This window comes from Martes martes (genome assembly GCF_963455335.1).
Source record: "Martes martes genome assembly, chromosome: 18".
Lineage (NCBI taxonomy): Eukaryota > Metazoa > Chordata > Mammalia > Carnivora > Mustelidae > Martes > Martes martes.
Window position 1 is genome coordinate 6,116,457 of NC_137906.1, and position 19,598 is coordinate 6,136,054.

Here is a 19,598-nt window from a genome sequence, read left to right on the forward strand (position 1 = left end):
TCCAGAGGAGGCAGGCTGAGGTGGGCCCCTGAGGCCCCCAGATTTGGCTGAGATGAGCAGAGGGAATGCACCTCCTGCAGAAACCAGGAGACAGGGGACGAGAGCGCCGGAGGCTCCAAGGACAGAGAAACCGCTGTTTGCCAGGGACAGAGGGTACCTGGCCAAGGGACATGGGAGGGTGGGTGGAAAGCCGGGCTTGTGAACAGCCTGGGGCCATCATTTTAGCATCTCAGATGGTCACAGGGCCCCTCGGGGGGCCTGCCATTTGATTTCGGGATCCTGGGCAGGAAGAAAGCCCTCTGAGGGAACCTCTTCCCAGCTTCCAGCCCTCCCCTGACTACCTCCCCCTCTTTCCCTCCTGTGACCACACCTAGGCCACACCCTCCACCATTGGCCTCTAGCCCTCCCCTCCCCCACCAGAGATAGCCCTGGATGGGAAGTCTGGAATTCCAGACCTTGGCTGGTCCTCTGTAAATACTCAAGTGTGTTTCCACTCCTGTGGACTTTGGTGACACCGCCTGACGTGGGACAGGAATCCCACCTCTGAGGATTGTTAAAGGGGCAGTGAGGTGACCGTGTGAGTTCCCCAGACCAAACACCCCAGTTCGTGTTCTCAGGGTGAGAGAAGGGAAACAGGAACAGGAGCTGGACCTCAGGGCAGCAGGGAAAGGGGGTGCCCAGAGCTCCTGAGCAGGTGGCCCGCCTGGGGGATGTCCAGGGGAGGGTGACAAGGCTCCACCTTGCCGGCCGTCAGCCATCACCGCTGGATTCACACTCATTAACCCTCTGGGGCCTCTGTGCAGGTGTAGTGAGGATCATTATGGCAACAGGGGGTGCTGAGACCTTCCCGTGGGCCAGGCCACACAAGACTTCTGAGAGGTGGGTGCTTCCAGTCGTGTGCAGGACCGAGAGGGCATGAATGTGAGCCCAGAGATCAGAGAGGGCGGGAGGGAGGGGTGTAGGTAGGTGAAGGGCTTCATGCGGGGCGGGGGTGGGGGGCGCCCCTGGAGGCAAGGAACCCCAGGCTTTGAGGCGCTTTCAGGCTCAGGTGTGAGCTCCTGATAATCAGCTCTTCTTAAGACCCCTTTCGGGCGAAGTAGGGGCACCACAAAAGGAAAGGCGGGAGGGGACACAAGCACCTCTTCCTCTTCCAAACTCCAGATCTGCAAGTAGCTCCGGACCGGGACGCTCACACTGAGCGCCTTGATTATGCTAATTTAAGCCCCGCCCCGCCCGCCCCCCGGAGGCCCCGCCCCTCAAGCGACCTATTGCGGTGGAGGGGCGGGGTCATGCTAATGAGGCCAGTCGGGCCTCGCTAGCTGTGCCCGCGGCTCCTCCGAGCCCGGGCGAGGCGGCGGCGACGAAAGCCATGGCCGGGGCGTTGGCCGGTCTGGCCGCCGGCTTGCACGGCCCGCGGGTCGTCCCCAGCCAAGACTCGGACTCAGACACGGACTCGGAGGACCCGAGTACTCGGCGCAGCGCGGGCGGGCTGCTCCGTTCCCAGGTCATCCACAGCGGTCACTTCATGGTGTCGTCGCCGCACAGCGACTCGCTGACCCGGCGGCGCGACCAGGAGGGGCCCACGGGGCCCGCAGACTTCGGGCCGCGCAGCATCGACCCCACACTCACCCGCCTCTTCGAGTGCATGAGCCTGGCCTACAGGTGAGGGCGGCTCCGGGGCCCGCCAGCCTCGGCCCTCCGTGGCGGGACCACGCGCTGGGGCCCCGGACACCCGACCCGGCCCCAAACTTTGGTCCCCGGCTGCTCTCGGAGACTCCGACCACATCCTGGACACCCCTCTGCCCCGGCTCTGAGCGTCCTCCGGCCGGGGCCCAGCCCACCGGCCTCCGCCTAGAGTGCGCCCCTCCAGGTTCCCTTTGCTGGCCACCTCCACTCCCTTCCCAGGGTGGACAGCCTGCCCTCCACCTTGACCGCCATAGGCCTGTCCCGGCTCCTCTGCCCCCAAAGAAATGCCAGGGCACCCCTCACGCGCCCGGGACCCTAAGCCGTCCCTACTCTCCACTCTGGGGCCAATCCACCAGACCACCCCAGCCCTCCGCTCCCTCCCCAGCACCCCTGGCCCGGACCCACTTCATTCCTGCACTCAGGCGACACTCCTCACGCCCGTGGCTGTCCGGACTCATAGCCAACGTCGTTCGAAACCCAGTCTCTCGTCCACCCTGTATTCCCCAATTGCCGGGACACCTGTCCTTGACCAGCTAGATGGAGGGTGCCCCGGGCGGCCCCAGGAGGACGCGGCTGGCAGAGTCCCCAGCGGTCGCCCGGCAGGGGGTGCTGCACGCCGCGTGGGGGTTGGTGCCCGGGAGGCCTGGGTTCGCCTACCCCGGTCTCCGCGCTAGGCTGAGCGCCTAAGGCTGCCTGGGACCCCCGCTCGGTGCGTCGCAGAGAGTACAGACCGTGCCCGGCCCTAGCTCCACGCCTGCGTCCCAGGGGAGGGCGCGAACCCGGGTTCTGGCCCAGTGCCCTGGAGCAAAGTTCCCAGGAGCGGAGGGGCCAGGATAAATTATCAACCGAAAACCGCGGAGGTGAAAGGGGGATCGGCTGGCCTTGATCTTTTCTCTGTGCAAATATTCCTCTTCCTCTGCGGCGCCGCCTCCCCTTCTGAGAACCGCTGGATACAGAACAGCCCTTGAGGCTCCGACCCGGAGCCGGGGCTGGGGTGGGGATTGCGGGGGTGCTGCCCACCCCCAACTGCGGCAGCCCAGCCGAGACCCCATTGGCTGGAGGCGATGTAACCTTGGCCCACATGCTCTGGCCCCAGGCCCAGGTCATGTTGCAACCTGATCGTCCGGGGCGCTGGACCGATGTGGAAAGTTCAAACTCCCGTCCCTTTCTTCCCTTCCCCCGCCTCCTGGGACATCACGGGACCCACTGAGAGAGGGCATTTAAGGTCTTGGTACACCGGATGTGGGCACCCCTCCTCCCCAGGCTCTCCCAGGGCGCCCCATTTCTCACCTGCTCCCAACTTTAGCTTCCTGCTTTATACCACATCCCACCCAACCCCAAACCATGGGTGATGGGTGGCCAAAGGGAGGGGTTTCGGGGGAAGGGGCAAGGTTGGGGCTAGAGCACGCTCTGAGATCTGACCCCACTAAGGGGCTGACTAGAATCTGATGTGACCCAGGGCAGCTGGGGAGGAGAGGGCTGTGCGTTCTCCCTAAACGCCCAGAATATTCCATCTCCGGGGGTGCCCAAGTGCCAGGGATGGAGGTGGCTCAGTACTAGAGGAGACTTTGGCTTCCCCCTCCACGGTAGAGGAAAAATCTGAGGTTCAGACAGGGACAGTGTTTTAGCCCTTGAATACCCCTAATTATGGGGGTCCCCTGGAAGGGAGAGTATGGGGGAAGCCAGGGTGACCCGAGAGAGTGACTGACTGGATGGGAAAGGACAGTAAGGCAAGGGGTCTGGAGACGCTTGACCGGGAGGACGGGATGAAAGGCCAGTTTCATCCCGGGCAGGGCAGTGTGGACTTCCCTTCTAGGAGGAGAACCAGAGTTCACGATTCTGTGGGTAGAAGCCCCAGGGAGACGGGTTCTGGAAGTTCCAAGAAAACACTTGTTCATGGTCAGAGCTGGCTAGCTATGGAAAGCCTGGCCTCGGGGACAGAGCAAGGAGGACCCTGTCAGAGAGACCCTTGGGGAATTCCTGTAAGGGAGATTGGGGGCCAGGTGAGGGGCAGGGAGTCAGTCAGGCTGAACTAGGAGTCCTAGGTTTTCTCCAAGCTATCCCCAAGATTCCCAGACTTTCTGTTGGTTATGAGAAGCCCTCGAACCCTGGTGCCAGGCTTTTTCCTCCGGGCTGGGCCCCTCGGCTCCCCTCCCACCCAGCAAGCCCGGCACAAGCAAAATGGCTTTCCTCCCGGCCTTGGACGTTGTCACGGTCTCATCTCCCTAAACACTGCGTTGGCCACACACATCATAGCCTCCGCTGGGAAGCGGAGGGAGGGCAGGCAGGCCGGGCCTGGGGCCCTGGGTGATCAGAGTGCTGGGAGGTTGCTGGGATACAGGTGGGGGCAACAGACTCAGAGGTTCCCCCCCCCCGGGGGGTGCCACCGAAGAAGCTGGCCCAGGAGGTATCAGTGTATCCCATCTAAGTCTCCCTACTAGACAGATGGTGTTTATCTAACTTAGGAAGGAGGGGGCCAGCCACCAGGCATGGGCTATGTACTCTATTTGGGTAATGAGGCCTGTGGTACCCTAGGGTAGCAGTCCTTCCCCGCTCCCTACCCGAAAACAAACACAGGAGCTTGGAGACCAGAGAGGAGAGGGGACCCAGTGACCCATGCACCTAAGGGGCTGTAGGAGTCAGATTGCCCCCTCCCCACCCACCCCTTAGCCCCAAGATGACAGAGAAGCCTTGGAAGAAAGCAGGCCTGGGGTTCTGAAAAACTAAGCCTTGGGGCCTCAGCCTCCCATGTGAGCAAAGGCCCTTCCATCTCGTGGGTTTGATTGACTCCTAGGACTAGGGCCAGGGTTAGGGGTCGGGATCGGGGTGCTGCCTCCCCACTGCCCACTGCTCCAGCATCCCAGCTGTCTTCCTTTGGAGCCCGATGGCTATGGTCGTACACACATCCCTGAGAAGGGACACCCCTTCCAGCTCAGCCCAGATCGCCATCCTGGGATACGGGGGGGGGGGGCAGCCGCCAGGAGGGCAGTGAAAAGTCAGCAGCTGGCTGCTTGGTGGCCACTTCTGGCAAAGAGACTCCCTCCCCACCCAGGCACACCTTTCCCCATCCCCTGGAGGCCGATGGGGGCCAGTGAGACTGATGGAAAGAAAGCCACAGGGCCTGAGTGCATCTTCTCACCATGTGACCTTGGGAATGGCCCTGCACCTTCCTGACACTCAGTTTCCTTCTGTAAGAAATGGGTTTGCGAACCCTCCCTAGCGGGCCCTCGTAGGGACCTCTGTGGAAGGTCTGACTCTCCGGGTAGGAATTTCAGGCAGGTAAGAGGGAGGGTTGGGGGAGGAGCCCCTCAGATGGCCCAGCATGGGGGAGTACTCAGTGCGTGGGTGAGAGCGGGGACCAGCCAGCCCTGCAGGAGCACCCCGCCCCCCGCTTCCCTTTGCCCACCCCCCTGACCCAGCCCTCTCCCTCCGACAGCGGCCAGCTGGTGTCTCCCAAGTGGAAGAATTTCAAAGGCCTCAAGCTGCTCTGCCGGGACAAGATCCGCCTCAACAACGCCATCTGGAGGGCCTGGTACATCCAGTGTGAGTGCGCACCGTGAGCCTCACCAGCAGGGGGGCTGCAGGTGGGGGGTGCCCAGGAAACCCCCGTGGCCCTTAGGGGCCAGCCCCAGCATCTGATCCCCAGAGGGTCTCGGGGCACACATCCCAAAGGGTGCTCTCCACGGGGATGCTAGGCACAGCAGGGGTCACCCCTTGGAAGTCCTAAGATGGGCAGAGATTTGCAGGATAGTTCAAGGCCCTTTCTGCCTTGCATCAGCCTTGTCAGTGCGTCAAATACCAAGGTGGAAAGAGGTGCTAGGATGCTGTCTGGGCCGGTGGCATCACGTCGCAAATGGGGAAAATAAGGATCTTGCCTGGATCTCCCCCAGCCTTTCTGAAGTCCTTACTGAACTCCCAGCAGGTGCCCCCATGGAGTCTGGGGGCCGGGGGAGCCAGAGAGGCCATGTGGTAGAGTGGAGGGGGCTGCAGACTTGGGAGTTGCCCAGAGCTGCTTTCCTATCCAGTCTCTGCTTTTGCTGGCTGTGTGACTGCAGGCTGTGTGACTAACCTCTCTGAATCTGTTTCCTCATCTGTAAAATAAGGCCAACAGTCCTACTTTTCCTGGTTGGCCCGGGGATAACACATAGGAATGGGCCCAGCACAGAGTTGGTGCTAAATAAATGATGGTTGAATCTGATATGCCCTTGAGAAGGTCACGGTCGTTCTTTTGGGGGTTCGAGACCCACCCACCCACCATGGCAAAGGTGCAGAGGCTGAGCTGCCTCAGCCCCGTCGGCCGTGGGGTGGGATCTTGTCCAGAGCAGCCAAGTCCTGCTACAGGATCAAAGGCTACCCGGAGCTGGGAACACACAGCCCAGGAGGGAACATATTCAGTGTTCTCCGTCCTGGTCCCCTGGATTCCATCCAAGCCGGGGGAGGGAGGGTTTCTATTTATCTCTGGCACCCAGTACTTCATAAACCATCTTATTTGGGGCTTCCTGGCAACCCTGGCAGAGAGGTATTATTACCCCCATTTTATGGATGAACAAGTAAAGCCCAGAAGGCCAGTAACTTGTTCAGGGTCATGGAGCATAAAAGGAACAGCGCTGTGACTGGCTGGAGGTCCGGGGCTCTCCGACTCCGAGCCCAGTGCTCCTTCCACTGCTCCCAGTTGGCTGGCTTCCAGTCCTCACCTGAGAACACGTGGGATGGCTCACCTGAGAACACGTAGGACCGGGCCCTACCCTAACCAGGAAGCTGATAGGCCAGAGGGAGTCACAGCCACTGCCACCACTGCCCCCACCGCCCCGCACTCCCTACCCTTCCCACACAAAGCCGGATGGGATGCAAGCCTTCCTCTTTGCAGAAGAAATTTCTGAACCTCACCCAGACAGACAGACCCCGTCTCTGGCTAGTGCCCGAGTTGCTGGAAGCACCCAGGGTCTGTGTCAGACAGAGAGGGGGCTGAGTTAAGTTCTAGGATGCACTCCCCCCCAACCAAGCCGTGTGACCTTGGGAAAGTCCCTAGCCTCCCTAGTAAGGATCACTCATCTGTAGAGAGAGAGTAACAGTAGGCCCTGCTCTGAGGCTTGCTTGAGTTTTCAGTGAGATCATTCATATCTCACCCCGCGGGCCGACACACACAAGGGCTCCCCAAAGGTGATAATATGATCGTGATAATAGCGACAGCGCAAGGCAAACCCCTTCTGCCTGAGCCCTGAGGGCTTGAAGGTGGGCTTCGGGAAAGGGAGAGGAGTGAGGACAGATGGAGGGCTGCCTGGCTCATCCCCCTCGTACCCGCCATCCCTCTGCAGGCTCCTGGCCTCCAAGATCCCCTCCTTTCTAACCCCGCCCCCCCCAATCATCTTGGTGTCCTCTGAGCTCCCAGAGCACTGTGCCCCTCTTGTGGGCAGGCTCCCCGCCTTGCATCAGCTCCTGCTATGTGTGTGCGTTCCTTATCTCTCCAACTAAGCTGGGAGTACTCGGATTCACCTGCGGATCCCCTGTTCCAGCATCCGTCCCAGCACAGGTGCAAGGGGCTAGGTGGCTGCCTGAGTGGGTGAGCTTATCAGTGTTAGATAAAGCCTGCCCCAGCCCCAGGAGCCACGTGGTCACTCCCCTTCTGTCTAGAGCACAGGGTCACCGGGGTGGGGGAGGGGAGGTCCAGCCAGGCCTCTGGAGAGGGCCCACCCCTTTGTTTTCCAAGCCACGCTCAGCCACCAGGACAAACCCCCTGCCCTAATCCCATGGGGATTATTTTGCAGACTGTCCTTTAGGACAGAACTTTGTAAATGAGCCCAAATGCTCATGTTCAGGTGGTCCCCCTTGTCTGTTCATTGTCCCGGAGGAAGTTTGCTGAAGGCTGAGGGGAGAAAAGTCGCTGCGTGGGGGGTCCCAGGATTCGGAAGCCCTACTGTGTGCCAAGCTGTGTGCCAGGTTCAGCGATTTGAGCCCAAAGGGCAACAGCTCCTGCTTTTACTCCTGGCAGGGAGGCCAGCATGCAGAGAAACGGCCACGGCCAAGTGGAGAGCCAGGCAGATAAGACTGTGGGATTTCAGAGGAGGGAGGGCTCCCTAGAAGAGGGACTGCCCTGGGCTCCCCTGATGGGTGGGCAGGGGTGGGTGAGGCAGAGGAGGGAAGGGAAGGACATTCTGTGTAGGATAAAACCAGAGGGTGGGCTGTGGTGGAGGGGAGGCTGTTTGGTTTCAAGGTGGGGCCTATGAAGGAGGTCACCAGACCCTGGGGGGGGGGTGACAGAATATGGAGGTGTGAGATGATTGGTCCCCGGTTCAACAGGAATGCTGGGGGTTGGTGGGCAGTTACTGTGACTGGGAGGCAGTGTTAGTGCTCCGGCAGAGACACAGGCTTGGGAAGGATGTTTCCAGACATCTGAGAGTGTCAAGTTTTGGGACAGCACCCCCCCTTTTTAAAAATTAGCCCCCCCAAGTTTGGGGACATCCTGAGAGTCTATGGGCAGCTGGAAAATGTTGCAGCTGGAAAGGGGCTAGAGGAGAGCGGTTTGGGGGCACACCTCACAGAAGGGCCAGTGAAAATAGTCAAGGAGGCAGGAGAACCAAGGGAAGGCTCCCTGGCCAAGGGAGGAGGGGATGATCTGTGGTGAGGTCCAGGAGGTTGGGTCCGGCGTGGGTGAGGGCCTTGGGCAGGCAGTGGGGTCAGGTGCTGGGTCACAGGAAGTGGAGACCAGGAGTGGAGATGCTCACGACGACTCTTCCAGAACTGGGGGCAAAGCAAAGTGGTGAAAGGGAAGAAGATCAGCTTGTTGGAGTAGCAAAAGAAGGGAAAGTTCGGGAGGTGAAGGGCAGACTGAAAGGTATTTCTGGGCCCCAAAGAAGGAGCCTGGGGAGAGAGAGATTGGATTGGAGATGGGGAAGGGAGTGGAGGAGGCGGAGAAAGGGCTCAGTTAGGTGGCCTGAGGGGACAAGGGGTGGTTCTCTGGCATCAGACTGGGCAGTGCCCAGGAGCTTAGGGCAGGAGACCAAGGTCTCCAGGCCCTGGCCGGCCAGTCTGACCTTCTTGGAGCAGGTCACTTCCTGTGGTTCCCCAATCCCATCTTCCAGCCCTGCACACCTTCTGGGCTCCCAAGGAAGGCAGAGGAGGCCTGGGAGGTTCCTTTCACAGGATCCCATAACAGAGGGAGCTCTGGGTGGGCTAGAGCAGGCCGGAAGGCTTCCTGGAGGAGGTGGCACTTATCTAAGCATCTGAAGCTGAGCAGGAATTCGTAGTGTGGCCCTGGAGGCCCAGTCCCCTTGGGGTGGGAGGTGAAGAAGCCGGGTACCCCCTGACCTGACCCCCTTCTCTCAGATGTGGAGCGGAGGAAGAGCCCCGTGTGTGGCTTCGTGACCCCCCTGCAGGGGCCTGAGGCTGATGAGCACCGGAAACCGGAGGTAGCTGAGCCGCGGTTCCTCCTGCCTCCCCGCGGGGCCCGGCCCCTCCGTCGGGTCTCCGCTAGCGCGCGACACGAGCAGCGGCCCAGATGCGGGTCGGGTGCGGGGTGGGGTCAGCGCCCGCCGCTCACTGAGCCCCCTCCCTGGCCCTCCCCAGGCCGTCGTCCTGGAGGGCAACTACTGGAAGCGGCGCATCGAGGTGGTGATGCGCGAGTACCACAAGTGGCGCATCTACTACAAGAAGCGGGTCAGTGCTGGGGGGCGGGGCGGGGGCGGGGGCGGGGGTGGGCCGCGGGCCACCGCCTCCCCTGGGAGAGCCCGGGCGGGACTCCCCTGCAACCCCGGACCCCGCCTCCCAGGAGGACCCAGCTCGGCAGCGCCACCGTGTGGCCCAGGGGCGCCTCGCCGCCTCCTTCCCTCCCAGCGCGCAGGAGCTCCTGAGGGGGAATGGGGATCCCTTTCGTCCTGGGGAGCTTGTGAGTAGGGGAGGCCTGGCGGGCAGTGATGGCAGAGGGACAAGCGATCCAGTGTCCACCTCTGTGTGTTCCTGCAGCTCCGTAAATCCAGCAGGGAAGGGGATCTCCTGACCCCAAAGCAGGTGGGTGCTCCGGGGACCCCAGAGAATTGACAGCTTCCCTTCTAGGTGGGTAAGGCGGTGGCCCGGGCGGGGGCGGGTCACCAAGGCAGTGGGTGTGGCCTCTGTCCTCTAGTTCCTCGAAAGCCTTTCTCCCCGGAGGTGGGGGAACCTTTGAGCGCAGTGGTGGGGAGACCCAAAGCCTTCTGGTTAGCCCAGCAAGCGGTGGGAGGCACGGGGAGCAGAGGTCCCTAAGAACTGGGGTTTCAGGCAGGAAAAAGTATAGGGGGCAGGAGGAGGACCCTTATCCGTTCAGCTGGCCATCCGGCCCTCTCTGCTGGAGGCAGTCGTTAGAGGCCAGTGGGGTGACCTTAAGCCTTCCGGGCAGCAAAGTGCGTCCTGCAGAGAGAGGTGAGGAGGGCCGTGCCCACGGAAGCTTCCGACCCGCTGACCACTTCATCCCCCAGTGGGAGGCCCCCGTGTCCCTCTCGTGGCTGCTGAAGGCTCCCTCTCCCTAGGCCGAAGGGGGTTGGCAGCCACCAGAGCGATGGTGCGAGCAGCTCTTCTCCAGCGTGGTGCCCGTGCTGCTTGGGGGCCCAGAGGAGGAGCCCGGCGGGCGGCAGCTGCTCGACCTCGATTGCTTTTTGTCCGACATCTCCGACACGCTCTTCACCATGACGCAGCCCAGCTCCGCGCCCCTGCAGCTGCCCCCTGAGGACGGTAAGGGCCTGCACCTGGAAGGGGAGGGTGCGAGAAGCCAGGCCGCCCAGGGAGCATGGCCAGGGGTGGGCGGCCCCCACTGCGCGCCGCCGGCGGCTCCTGATGTCACCCCTGCCCCCTCCAGCCTACGTGGGCAATGCTGACATGATCCAGCCAGACCTGACGCCTCTGCAGCCCAGCCTGGACGACTTCATGGAGATCTCGGGTGAGGCAGCGCCCCCTGCTGGGTGGGGTGGACAGGACGGGCCACTGTGAGGAAAGTCCCCAGACGACACCAGGCCTGGGGCCCGTCCCAGGTCCCTCTGGGAGGACGGATGGTCCAGGTGATTTCCGAGGGCCCTTCCTGCACTCCCTTTGTCCGGACTTGGGATGCAATTGATGTAGCCTCAGGTGAGAGCAGGGCCAGACTGGACACCTGGGCGGGCACCAAGGCCAAGGGCATGAAAGCTACAGGCTCTGCCAGCTCCCAGGACAGTAGTGGAATCTCAGGAGAGAAAGGGACTTTGATTTTGGGGGGCCTGTTTATTATTTCCATAATTCCCTTTAAAAAAACTGTTAAAGAACATTCCAGGGGCTCCTCGGTGGCCCAGTGGGTTGAGTGTCTGCCTTGGGCTCAGGTCATGATCCCAACCAGGGTCCTGGGATTGAGCCTGGCGTCACTGGGCTCCCTGCTGAGTGGCAAATCTGCTTCTCCCTCTCCCTGTGCCTCTCACCCCCCTCGCGCTCTCTCTCAAATAAATAAACAAATAAAATCTTTAAGTAAATAAAAAGGAACATTCCAAACACACACACAGGTAGAGAGAGAGTGGTTCACCGAACCCTCCTGCAACCATCACCGACTTCAAAATGTAGCCACCCTTGGCGGGTCTGGTGTCACTGAGGCCTCACCTACTTCTCCTTCCTACGTTGTTTTTAAGAAAATTCCAGGAATTATATCTTGTAAAGCATTTTTTTTTTTTAAGTAACATGTTTCTGGGCCTGTGTCTCCTGACCTCAGGGCTGCTAGGTCACTGGTTTCTTGTGTCCTCCCAGAGATACCTGTGTCTGCATGGGCACCTGTGGACAAATGTCTCTTTTTGTTTTCACAGTAGGCTCTGCCCGACATGGCTTCCTTTACTTAGCTGGAGATCTTGTGAGACTGTCCCAGTCATCATATTTTCAGGGGACTCCTATTAGAGGCTTGGCTTGTCTCAGCCCAGGCCCAGGGGGTAGGAAGAGGTTTTCTGGGATAAAGGCTTAGTTCTATGACCCCTCCACTCCTTCCCCATAGGGTCCTGGGTCTGTCAATCAAGAGGGGGGGTGGGAACTAGGGAATGAGGAACCACCCCCACCCCTGCCTCAGCCCTGGGCAGGGTGGGGGCCGTGGGGGCAGAAGTGTTGATGGCAGTACCCAGAGAGCGAACCAGTCTGGGAGGGCAGCGGTCCTGTCTGGGCACACGTATCCCCACCGCAGGTAGGAAACCTTCTCCAGGTTGGACTCTGGGCCAAGTCAGGGGCCAGGAAGCCACTTCTCTCAATCCGGGGTGACTGCTGGAGTGGGGGTGAGCTTGGGTAACCAAAGATAGGAGATGTGGGTCATGCAGAGGTGGCGGCTAGGGTGGCCCCCTCCGGCCCTCCACGCACAGGGAGGGCCGGAAGCACCAAGGCCACCCGGGCTGCTGCCTTCCTTGTCCCCCAGAGCCCCTCACTTGAGAGGAAACCCAGTGAGGAGGCCGGAACTGTACGGAGGGAGGGGGCTTGGGAGGGGTGTGCAAGGAAGGGGCATGGGCTTGGAGCAGGAGAGGGTGTCAGGGAGGGGACGTGGGCCAATGGCGAGACAAGCTTGGGGGCACTAGGGCTCCGTGGGTGGCCGGTTAGGGTTACGAAGCAATTCTCTCAAGGGGGAAGGGACAGCTGAGGGCAAACTATGGCAGGGGCTTGGTGGTGACTTGGCTCGGAACCCCGTGAGCCCTACAGAGCACCAGGGACGAGGCAGCAGCAGTGAGCGGGGAGCAGGTCCCCTGCGTGGCTGGTTCTTGAGTCTAGGCCTCAAGGGGCCTAGCGATGAGGCCCATGGTCCCTGGGGGCTGGGAGGATAGAGGATCCGGGACCAGTCACCTTCTGCCACCCAGTCCCGCGGTTTAAGGGAGGCGGTAGGATGAGAAGAGCCTTTCCGATCAGGTGATAAGGAAAGACCCCAGAAGCTCGCACGCACAGACACACAGACACACAGACACACAGAAGCACACACCCGGCGCAGAGCCTCCGTGCGCATGCGGAGGGCCTCACAACCAGGCAGGCACACAAGGACTCAGACAGAGCCAGGGAGACCGGGGCACACACGCGCGGAGACGGATCCCGCATGAGGTCACCCGCGGACAGCCGCCGAGCAACAGCCCTCCAGGACACATGGGCACCGGACTCACAGAAGAGGCACACACAGAGTTTAACCCCCGTCAGGCTCTGGCTTTGGTGTGGGCTCATCTGTCTCGCTCCTGGGTCTCCTTCAAGGTGGCCTTTGGGAGAGAGGCCTGAGCAGCTCCCCTGGCTGGGTAGCCAGGGCCTGTCCAAGGCCAGCGCGGCTCGGTCGGGCCAGACCCGGAGGTCTTGGGAGCTGGTTCAGACCAAAGGCTGGCCAGGGTCAGAGAAAGGTGCCCGGAAGGGAGCGGGTGGGCGGGCGGCGTCCAGGCCCGGGATGTGGTTAGGCCGCAGGCAGCTGCTTCCCAAAACCAGAATAGCCTGGGCTTACACAACCCGCATCTCAGACAATCTGGCTGCCCGCTCCCGGCCCTCTTCCAGGCTTCCCAGCCCTCTCTCACTCCTGCCCCCACTCCGAGCCCACCCTCTGACCCCCGCCCTGACCCCCTTAGCCCTTCGGCCCACTCCCAGGCTCTACTTTTGAGGCCCTGTTTGATCTTCCCACAAACCGACGTGTCCCAGACCCGCCGACCTCCTGACCCCGCTCACCTCTAGCTCACCCCTAGAACTCCCATCACCCTGGGGCTCATCCCTATCCCGGGACCTCCGCCCCTCGCACCCCACCCCTTTCCCTCCCTGGCACTCTCTGTCACCCTGCCCCTTTCTATGTGGCCCCAGCAGAGCTTGTAGCAGGAGGGAGAGGGGAGTGCCCGGGCCTGGGATGGGGACGGGGACCCCATGAGCGGGAGGAGTGTTTCCCGGGGTCCTACTCACACCCCCCACAGCCTCTGCCGGCCTGCCTTGGAGGCCCGTCCCACCCGAACCTCTGTTTTGCTGCTTCCCCTGAGTGAGACAGAAACTCTCCCAATTTCACAATCTCCTGTCGAAGCCCCCCCTCCCCCGCCTCCCCCACCTCACTGCCAGCCAGGCCAGCCCAGCCCGGGGACAGGGCACGAGGCCCACTGTCCTCCCACTGCCTCCAGCCATGCCTGGCCTTATCCCTAACTGCTACCGTCTTGTGTGTCCAAATTACAGATTTCTTCACCAGCTATCGCCCCCCACCGACGCCCACGCCTTCACACTTCCCGGAGCCCCCCAGCTTTGGCCCCATGGCTGACCCTTTCTTCAGCAGTGGGATCTTGGGCTCGGAGGTGCCCCCCGCCTCGTCAGGCGTGACCCACCTCTCAGGGCATAACCGCCTGCAGGTGAGCTCCCGCCCCCTCTCCACTCAGCCCTGCCTAGCTCACCTGCCCGTGTCCGGGAGATGGGGTACTTCCGGAGTGCCCAGTCCTGTGCTTGGTCGACTGAGAGGGACCAGAGGGGGAGACAGACCCCATCTCTGCCCTCTGAGAGGAAGCGGTTCAGCTCAAGAGGAAGGACCCTCGTGAAGCAGAATTGGACCAGGTGGTTGTAGAGGGGAGGCGGAAGGCAGCAGGGGATTGGCGGGGGGGGGGCATGAAGCAGGACACCAATGAGGGCCGGGTCGTTTATGGAAGGCTTCCTGGAGGAGGAGAGGTTCTGAACTTAGTGAATGTTTGGGTTTGGACCGAGACCCGTAGAGGGCAAGCCAGATGGGAGGGGAAGCACCCAGGAGCACACAGGGAGACGGAAAGCTCAGTGCGAGGGCTTAGGACACAGGGAAGCTGCCACTTTGGATCGGGAACCTACGGGCTCCATTCGGAGGTCACCTCCCTGCTGCTCGGTCAGACGCCTTCTGCTTCTGCCATCAGACGGTTCGGGCGCTCATTGTAGCTCGTTGTTGAGAGGTCTCTCTCCTAGACCAGGCAGTGAGCCCCTCGCTGAAAGAGCTAAGCCTTGCTCACCTAGCGGAGTTCAAGCATTGGGTGAATGGTTGCCCAGGGACTGAGCTAGTGAGCCAGCGAGTGGGTGTGTGGATGGAGGGGCGTGTTGGTGAATGGATAGATGGGTTGTCGATGGCGCTGGATGGGTAGGAGAGTGGTCGGATGGATGGATGGGCTGGTAGATGGATTTGGGGATGGATAGTTTGGCGGATCCATGAATAGGCTGGCGGCTGGAGAAGTGGCGGGCCAGGGAACCCGTGGCGGAGGGGTGGAGGGGTTTGGGATGGGTTGACGGATGGATGAAGTAGAGATGGCCGGATAAATCGGCGAATGGGTTAAAACCTGGTCGGCTGGTGGAGAGATAGGTGAGAGGACAAACAGGTGAATGGAGGATGGTTGGGTTCGTGGATGGACCGGTGGCTGGATGGAGTAATCATCTGGCAAATGAAAAGATGGGCGGGAAGACATGCTCTTTCTCGTGCCTAATTTGTGCATGCATGTGTGTTCTACTCCCTCCCCTCACTAGACTACAATCTCCCTTGGTGTGGGGTGGGGGGGACAGCAGGGACCATTTCTCCTGTCTCTCTCAGTGCCCAGTCCAGAGCTCAGCCAGGGCAAGAGGCTGTGGGGGTGGCTGCCGAGACCAGCTCTCTCCCCTGCTCTCTGTCTGTCCCCCAACCAGGCCCGGAGCAGCTGCCCTGGCCCCCTGGATTCCAGTGCCTTCCTGAACTCTGATTTCCTCCTTCCCGAAGACCCCAAGCCCAAGCTCCCACCCCCGCCAGTCCCCCCACCCCTGCTCCAATACCCTGCCCTTGCCAAGGGGCCTGGCCTAGAGCCCTGCCCGCCCCCCACCTTCCCTCCCATGGCGCCGGCCCCTGCTTTGCTGCAGGAGGAGCCTCTCTTCTCTCCCAGATTCCCCTTCGCCACGGTCCCTCCGGCCCCAGGAGTGTCCCCATTGCCTGCTCCCACGGCCTTCCCATCCACCCCCCAGCCAGGTCCAGGCCCGGCCCCTGCCCCCTTCCCCATAGACCTTCTGCCCTCGGGGTATCCGGAGCCCCCATTTGGGCCCCACTTCCCAGTGCCCCAAGGTATGCGGCCCAGAGGCAGGTCCCCCACCCCATCCCCTAGAGGGCGGAAGCCCAGCCCCCCGACCTTGGCCCCCCCCACTGCCAACCCCACTGCCACTGCGGGGGGCAGCAACCCCTGCCTCACGCAGCTGCTCACAGCAGGTGAGATGGGAAGAGCGAGAACCGGGTCCGGGAGGGTTGGGCGGGGACCAAATGTGGAAGTGGGGAGCAGAGGGCGAAGATTGAAGGGGCAGGTTCAGGCTTAGCTGGATTCTGAACCCAAAAGGGGATTGGGCTTTTTCGGAGGGGAGGGACAGGTTTGGGGAGATGATGGGGTTGAGAACGGCCCCTGGTGGCCCTCACACTTCCGCCCGTCCGTCTGCAGCTAAGCCCGAGCAGCCCCTGGAGCCACCGCTTGTGCCCAGCACCCTCCTCCGGTCCTCAGGGTCCCCGGTAAGTTGGCGGGCACCGGGAGGTGAGGGTGGGCGCCGGCTTTGCCCCAACTCTCCACCTTTCTCCACCCCAGCAGGAGACGGGCCCTGAATTTCCCTGCACCTTCCTACCCCCGACCCCGGCCCCCACACCGCCCCGGCCACCTCCAGGCCCGGCCACACTGGCTCCTCCCAGGCCCCTGATTGTCCCCAAAGCGGAGCGGCTCTCGCCCCCAGCACACAGCGGTAAAGAGGGCTTGCAGGGCTGGGGGGATGCCTGGGGAGGGAGAAAGGGGAAGGAAGAAAGGGGGACTACATCTGAGGCCAGGATGAGAGGGACAGGGCAATGGGACCCTCTCCCCTGTGTCGGTCTGTCTGTGGGTGTGTCTGTCCCTGCCACAGGTGGTGAGCAGCGGCTGTCTGGGGACCTCAGCTCCACACGGGGCCCAGGGACTCTGAGTGTCTGCGTCTCTCCCCCTCAACCCATCCTAAGCCGGGGCCGTCCAGACAACAACAAGGTGGCACTTGCCCTTACCCCGAGATCTGTTTGCTACCCCGAGGCCCTTCCATGCTCCTTCCTAGGCTCACCCCACTATCTGCCCCCCAAGACCGAGAGCCGGCGCATCACCCACATCTCTGCGGAGCAGAAACGGCGCTTCAACATCAAGCTGGGGTTTGACACCCTGCATGGGCTGGTGAGCACCCTCAGCGCCCAGCCCAGCCTCAAGGTGAGCCTCCAGCCCAGGCCGGCGCCCCCAGAACCGCAGGGCTCCTTGGTCGACCACCCCCCTCCCCCACCTCCTGAGACCAACTCCCAGGACCCTCTGGACACCCAGTTTCCTCCTCCCACCCAGTGCCTCAGTGGGCCCCAGAGGGGGACCACCGCCAGCACCTGAGCCCACCCTGGTGATGCCGTAGGTGAGCAAGGCGACCACACTGCAGAAGACGGCCGAGTACATCGCGATGCTCCAGCAGGAGCGGGCGGCCATGCAGGAGGAGGCGCAGCAGCTACGGGACCAGATAGAGGAGCTCAACGCCGCCATCAAGTAAGCGGGCCGTGGGGGGGACCCGTGGGGGCCGCGGGCGAGGGGGCGTGCCGCACGACTCCCCAGCCCTGACCGGCCCCCTGCCCCCTAGCCTGTGCCAGCAGCAGCTGCCCGCTACCGGGGTGCCCATCACACACCAGCGTTTCGACCAGATGCGAGACATGTTTGATGACTACGTTCGCACCCGGACGCTGCATAACTGGAAGTTCTGGGTGGTATCCTCCCCCCGGCCTGCAGGGGAGGCAGGGGCGGGGGCGGGGGGGAGGGATACCGTGGCCAGACCCCACTGGGCCCGACTGACCAGGCAGGGGCTCCGAGCTGCGCCCAGGGGGAGGGGACGCAGGTTCCGTCCCCTCCTTCCAGGGGCTTGACATCTTGGCCAGCAGGAGTGCTCAGGGACTCTCTGGGAGCAGAGGGAAACTGAGGGAGGAGCCCCTGGTTGAGGGGAGCACAGCCCTGCCCACAGAATGTCCCGAGGGGAGTTTGGGAGAACTTCAAGTTTGAGGGGCGTGAGTGGAGTGGGTCCTGAAGAAGGTGTAGAACGTCTCACTCCCTTACCTGGTTGAGCTCTTGGTTGAGCCGGGGCAGGACGCTCAGGGATGGGGGGGCTAGCGCAGCCCAGGAGATGGACACAGAGGGGCCGGGCAGGCCATGGCAGGATGGGCGGGTGGCTGCAGCGGGAGGCCTCCAAGTTCAAGGTGCCACCATGGCCAGGCCCTTTCCCAGGTTTGGGCCAGATGTCAGGGCTCCGCGTGAGCTGGGGGAGGGTACTGGCTGATCAGCAGGCCTGCTCCTTGACCCGGGTCCAGTTCAGCATCCTCATTCGGCCTCTGTTTGAGTCCTTCAACGGGATGGTGTCCACAGCAAGCTTACAGAGCCTCCGCCAGACCTCACTGGCTTGGCTGGACCAGTACTGCTCCCTGCCCGCCCTCCGGCCAAGTACGTGAGACACCCCTCTGCCCACCAGAATATCCAGGAATGTCCACTCGGCTCAGACCGCCTTGAGTTTGGCCCATCCCCACCACGCACCCTGGATGGTCCTCCAGCCTCCAGGGCACCTGCAGACAGAGGTCCTGGGAGGGGCTGACGGTCTTGCCAGCTCGTATCCCGTCCTTATCCCTTCATCTTCAGCATCCAGAGGACATCCCTGGACCCCAGGAGGTATCTCTCCCCCTCTCTCTTTCATTCTCTCATTCTGTTTCCCCAGCTGTCTTGAACTCTCTCCGCCAGCTGAGCACATCTACCAGTATCCTGACGGACCCAGGCTGTATACCCGAGCAAGCCACGCGGGCAGTCACAGAGGGCACCCTTGGCAAACCCCTATAGTGCCGGTCGGACACTGCCACTAGCTCAGCTGCCCCGGAGCTGTTTTCCCTGGGCGTGGGCTCCAGGGACAACGTCCGGGCACTCCCTTCCTGCCCCGGGCCCTGGCTGTCCCCTGTCCTGGGGGTCTAGCAGGGCCCAAATCTCTCCCACCTCCTGAAAGCCGGGAAGAGCTACTTTCCAAGTCGCTGCCCCACCAGTGATGAACACTGACCTGGGAGACTCATGCTGTCTCTCGGGACCTCCGTTTTTTAGTCTGCAAAATGGGGCTAGAGAAGATTCAACCAGATGATGATCCCAAGGCCTTAGCAGCTGTGACTCTTGGGACCGAAGCTGGCAGCTCAGGGAGCTTGGAGGAGGAAGGGGGACCATCCTGTTACCCTGTCCCTTGCTTCCCACCCCCACCCCGTAGGACACAGGCCTCTATTTCTCAGCAGAGAGGCAGAAAAGGAGGTTCCCACTCTCTGCTCCCTGGCTGGTCGCCCAGTGGGGAGTGGGGTGCTGCAGGACGGCATTCCTGGGCGAGGCCAGGAAGGTCGGATCCCAGGAGAGAGCGGGGGGGGGGGGGTAGCCAAACCGGGGACAGGCATCTTGTGTGCATGTGAATGCGTGTGTATAGATTTTATAAAGAATTCTTGCCAATAAAACCAAAAACTGTTGGGGACTGTCAGTGTGTCTCGCTCTGGGATGGAGAGAGAACCAGTTGGCAGGGGGAGGTGGCCTTGAAAGGACCTTAGCTTTTCCCCCCGGACTGGAAGCCACTGGAAGGTTTTACGTAGGGGTAGAGTAGAAGGGACAAGGCACTCTGATGGAACCATCCAGAAGGAGAAGGTGCTGCCACTGGGGGTAGTGACCTTCCCATTAGGCGAGATGTGCAAGCAGAGGCTGGGTGGCCGCTTGGTGGGGATGTCTTAGAAGGAACTGGTACTTCGGATGGGGAATTGGGGTGAGTGGCCCCAGTATTTCATTGATTCTCGTATTGAGCCATTGAACAAATCTTTTCTGCGGGTCTGCCACGGAACAGGTGATGGTCTCGGTGCCGGGGACTCTGTTGGCTGCTGGCTCCCTCTCCTCCCGGAGCTGGTTCAAGCTTCCGCAAGTGCTTCCGTGGCCACTGACTCCGCCTCATTTGTGCGGAATCACAGC

The 19,598-nt window shown here is 61.9% G+C and overlaps 1 protein-coding gene across 5 annotated transcripts; it reads left to right on the forward strand.

Annotated features, from left to right (window-relative positions):
• Positions 1 to 1,313: 1,313 nt before the first annotated feature.
• MLXIPL (MLX interacting protein like) lies at positions 1,314 to 19,121 on the forward strand. Of its 5 annotated transcripts, none has more exons than XM_080829810.1 (17): positions 1,314 to 1,662; positions 5,123 to 5,229; positions 9,010 to 9,092; positions 9,250 to 9,339; positions 9,646 to 9,690; positions 10,185 to 10,386; positions 10,511 to 10,591; positions 13,819 to 13,988; positions 15,268 to 15,814; positions 16,038 to 16,105; positions 16,179 to 16,329; positions 16,486 to 16,601; positions 16,692 to 16,811; positions 17,002 to 17,129; positions 17,221 to 17,344; positions 17,939 to 18,068; positions 18,337 to 19,121. In XM_080829810.1, exons 1-17 carry the CDS (start codon positions 1,370 to 1,372, stop codon positions 18,453 to 18,455), a joined length of 2,574 nt encoding a protein of 857 aa, XP_080685936.1. In that variant the 5' UTR covers positions 1,314 to 1,369; the 3' UTR covers positions 18,456 to 19,121. The 5 variants fall into 5 exon arrangements, with proteins under 5 accessions (XP_080685936.1, XP_080685937.1, XP_080685934.1 ...); XM_080829811.1 differs by having other exon boundaries at positions 16,182 to 16,329; XM_080829808.1 differs by having other exon boundaries at positions 16,179 to 16,601.
• Positions 19,122 to 19,598: the final 477 nt, after the last annotated feature.

Coding starts and splice junctions, on each gene's coding strand:
- MLXIPL (XM_080829808.1), top strand. CDS start 1,370: ATGGCCGGGGCGTTGGCCGGTCTGGCCGCCGGCTTGCACGGCCCGCGG. Junction 5,230..9,009: donor GAGGGCCTGGTACATCCAGT/GTGAGTGCGCAC, acceptor CCCTTCTCTCAG/ATGTGGAGCGGAGGAAGAGC. Junction 17,130..17,220: donor GAGCTCAACGCCGCCATCAA/GTAAGCGGGCCG, acceptor CCTGCCCCCTAG/CCTGTGCCAGCAGCAGCTGC.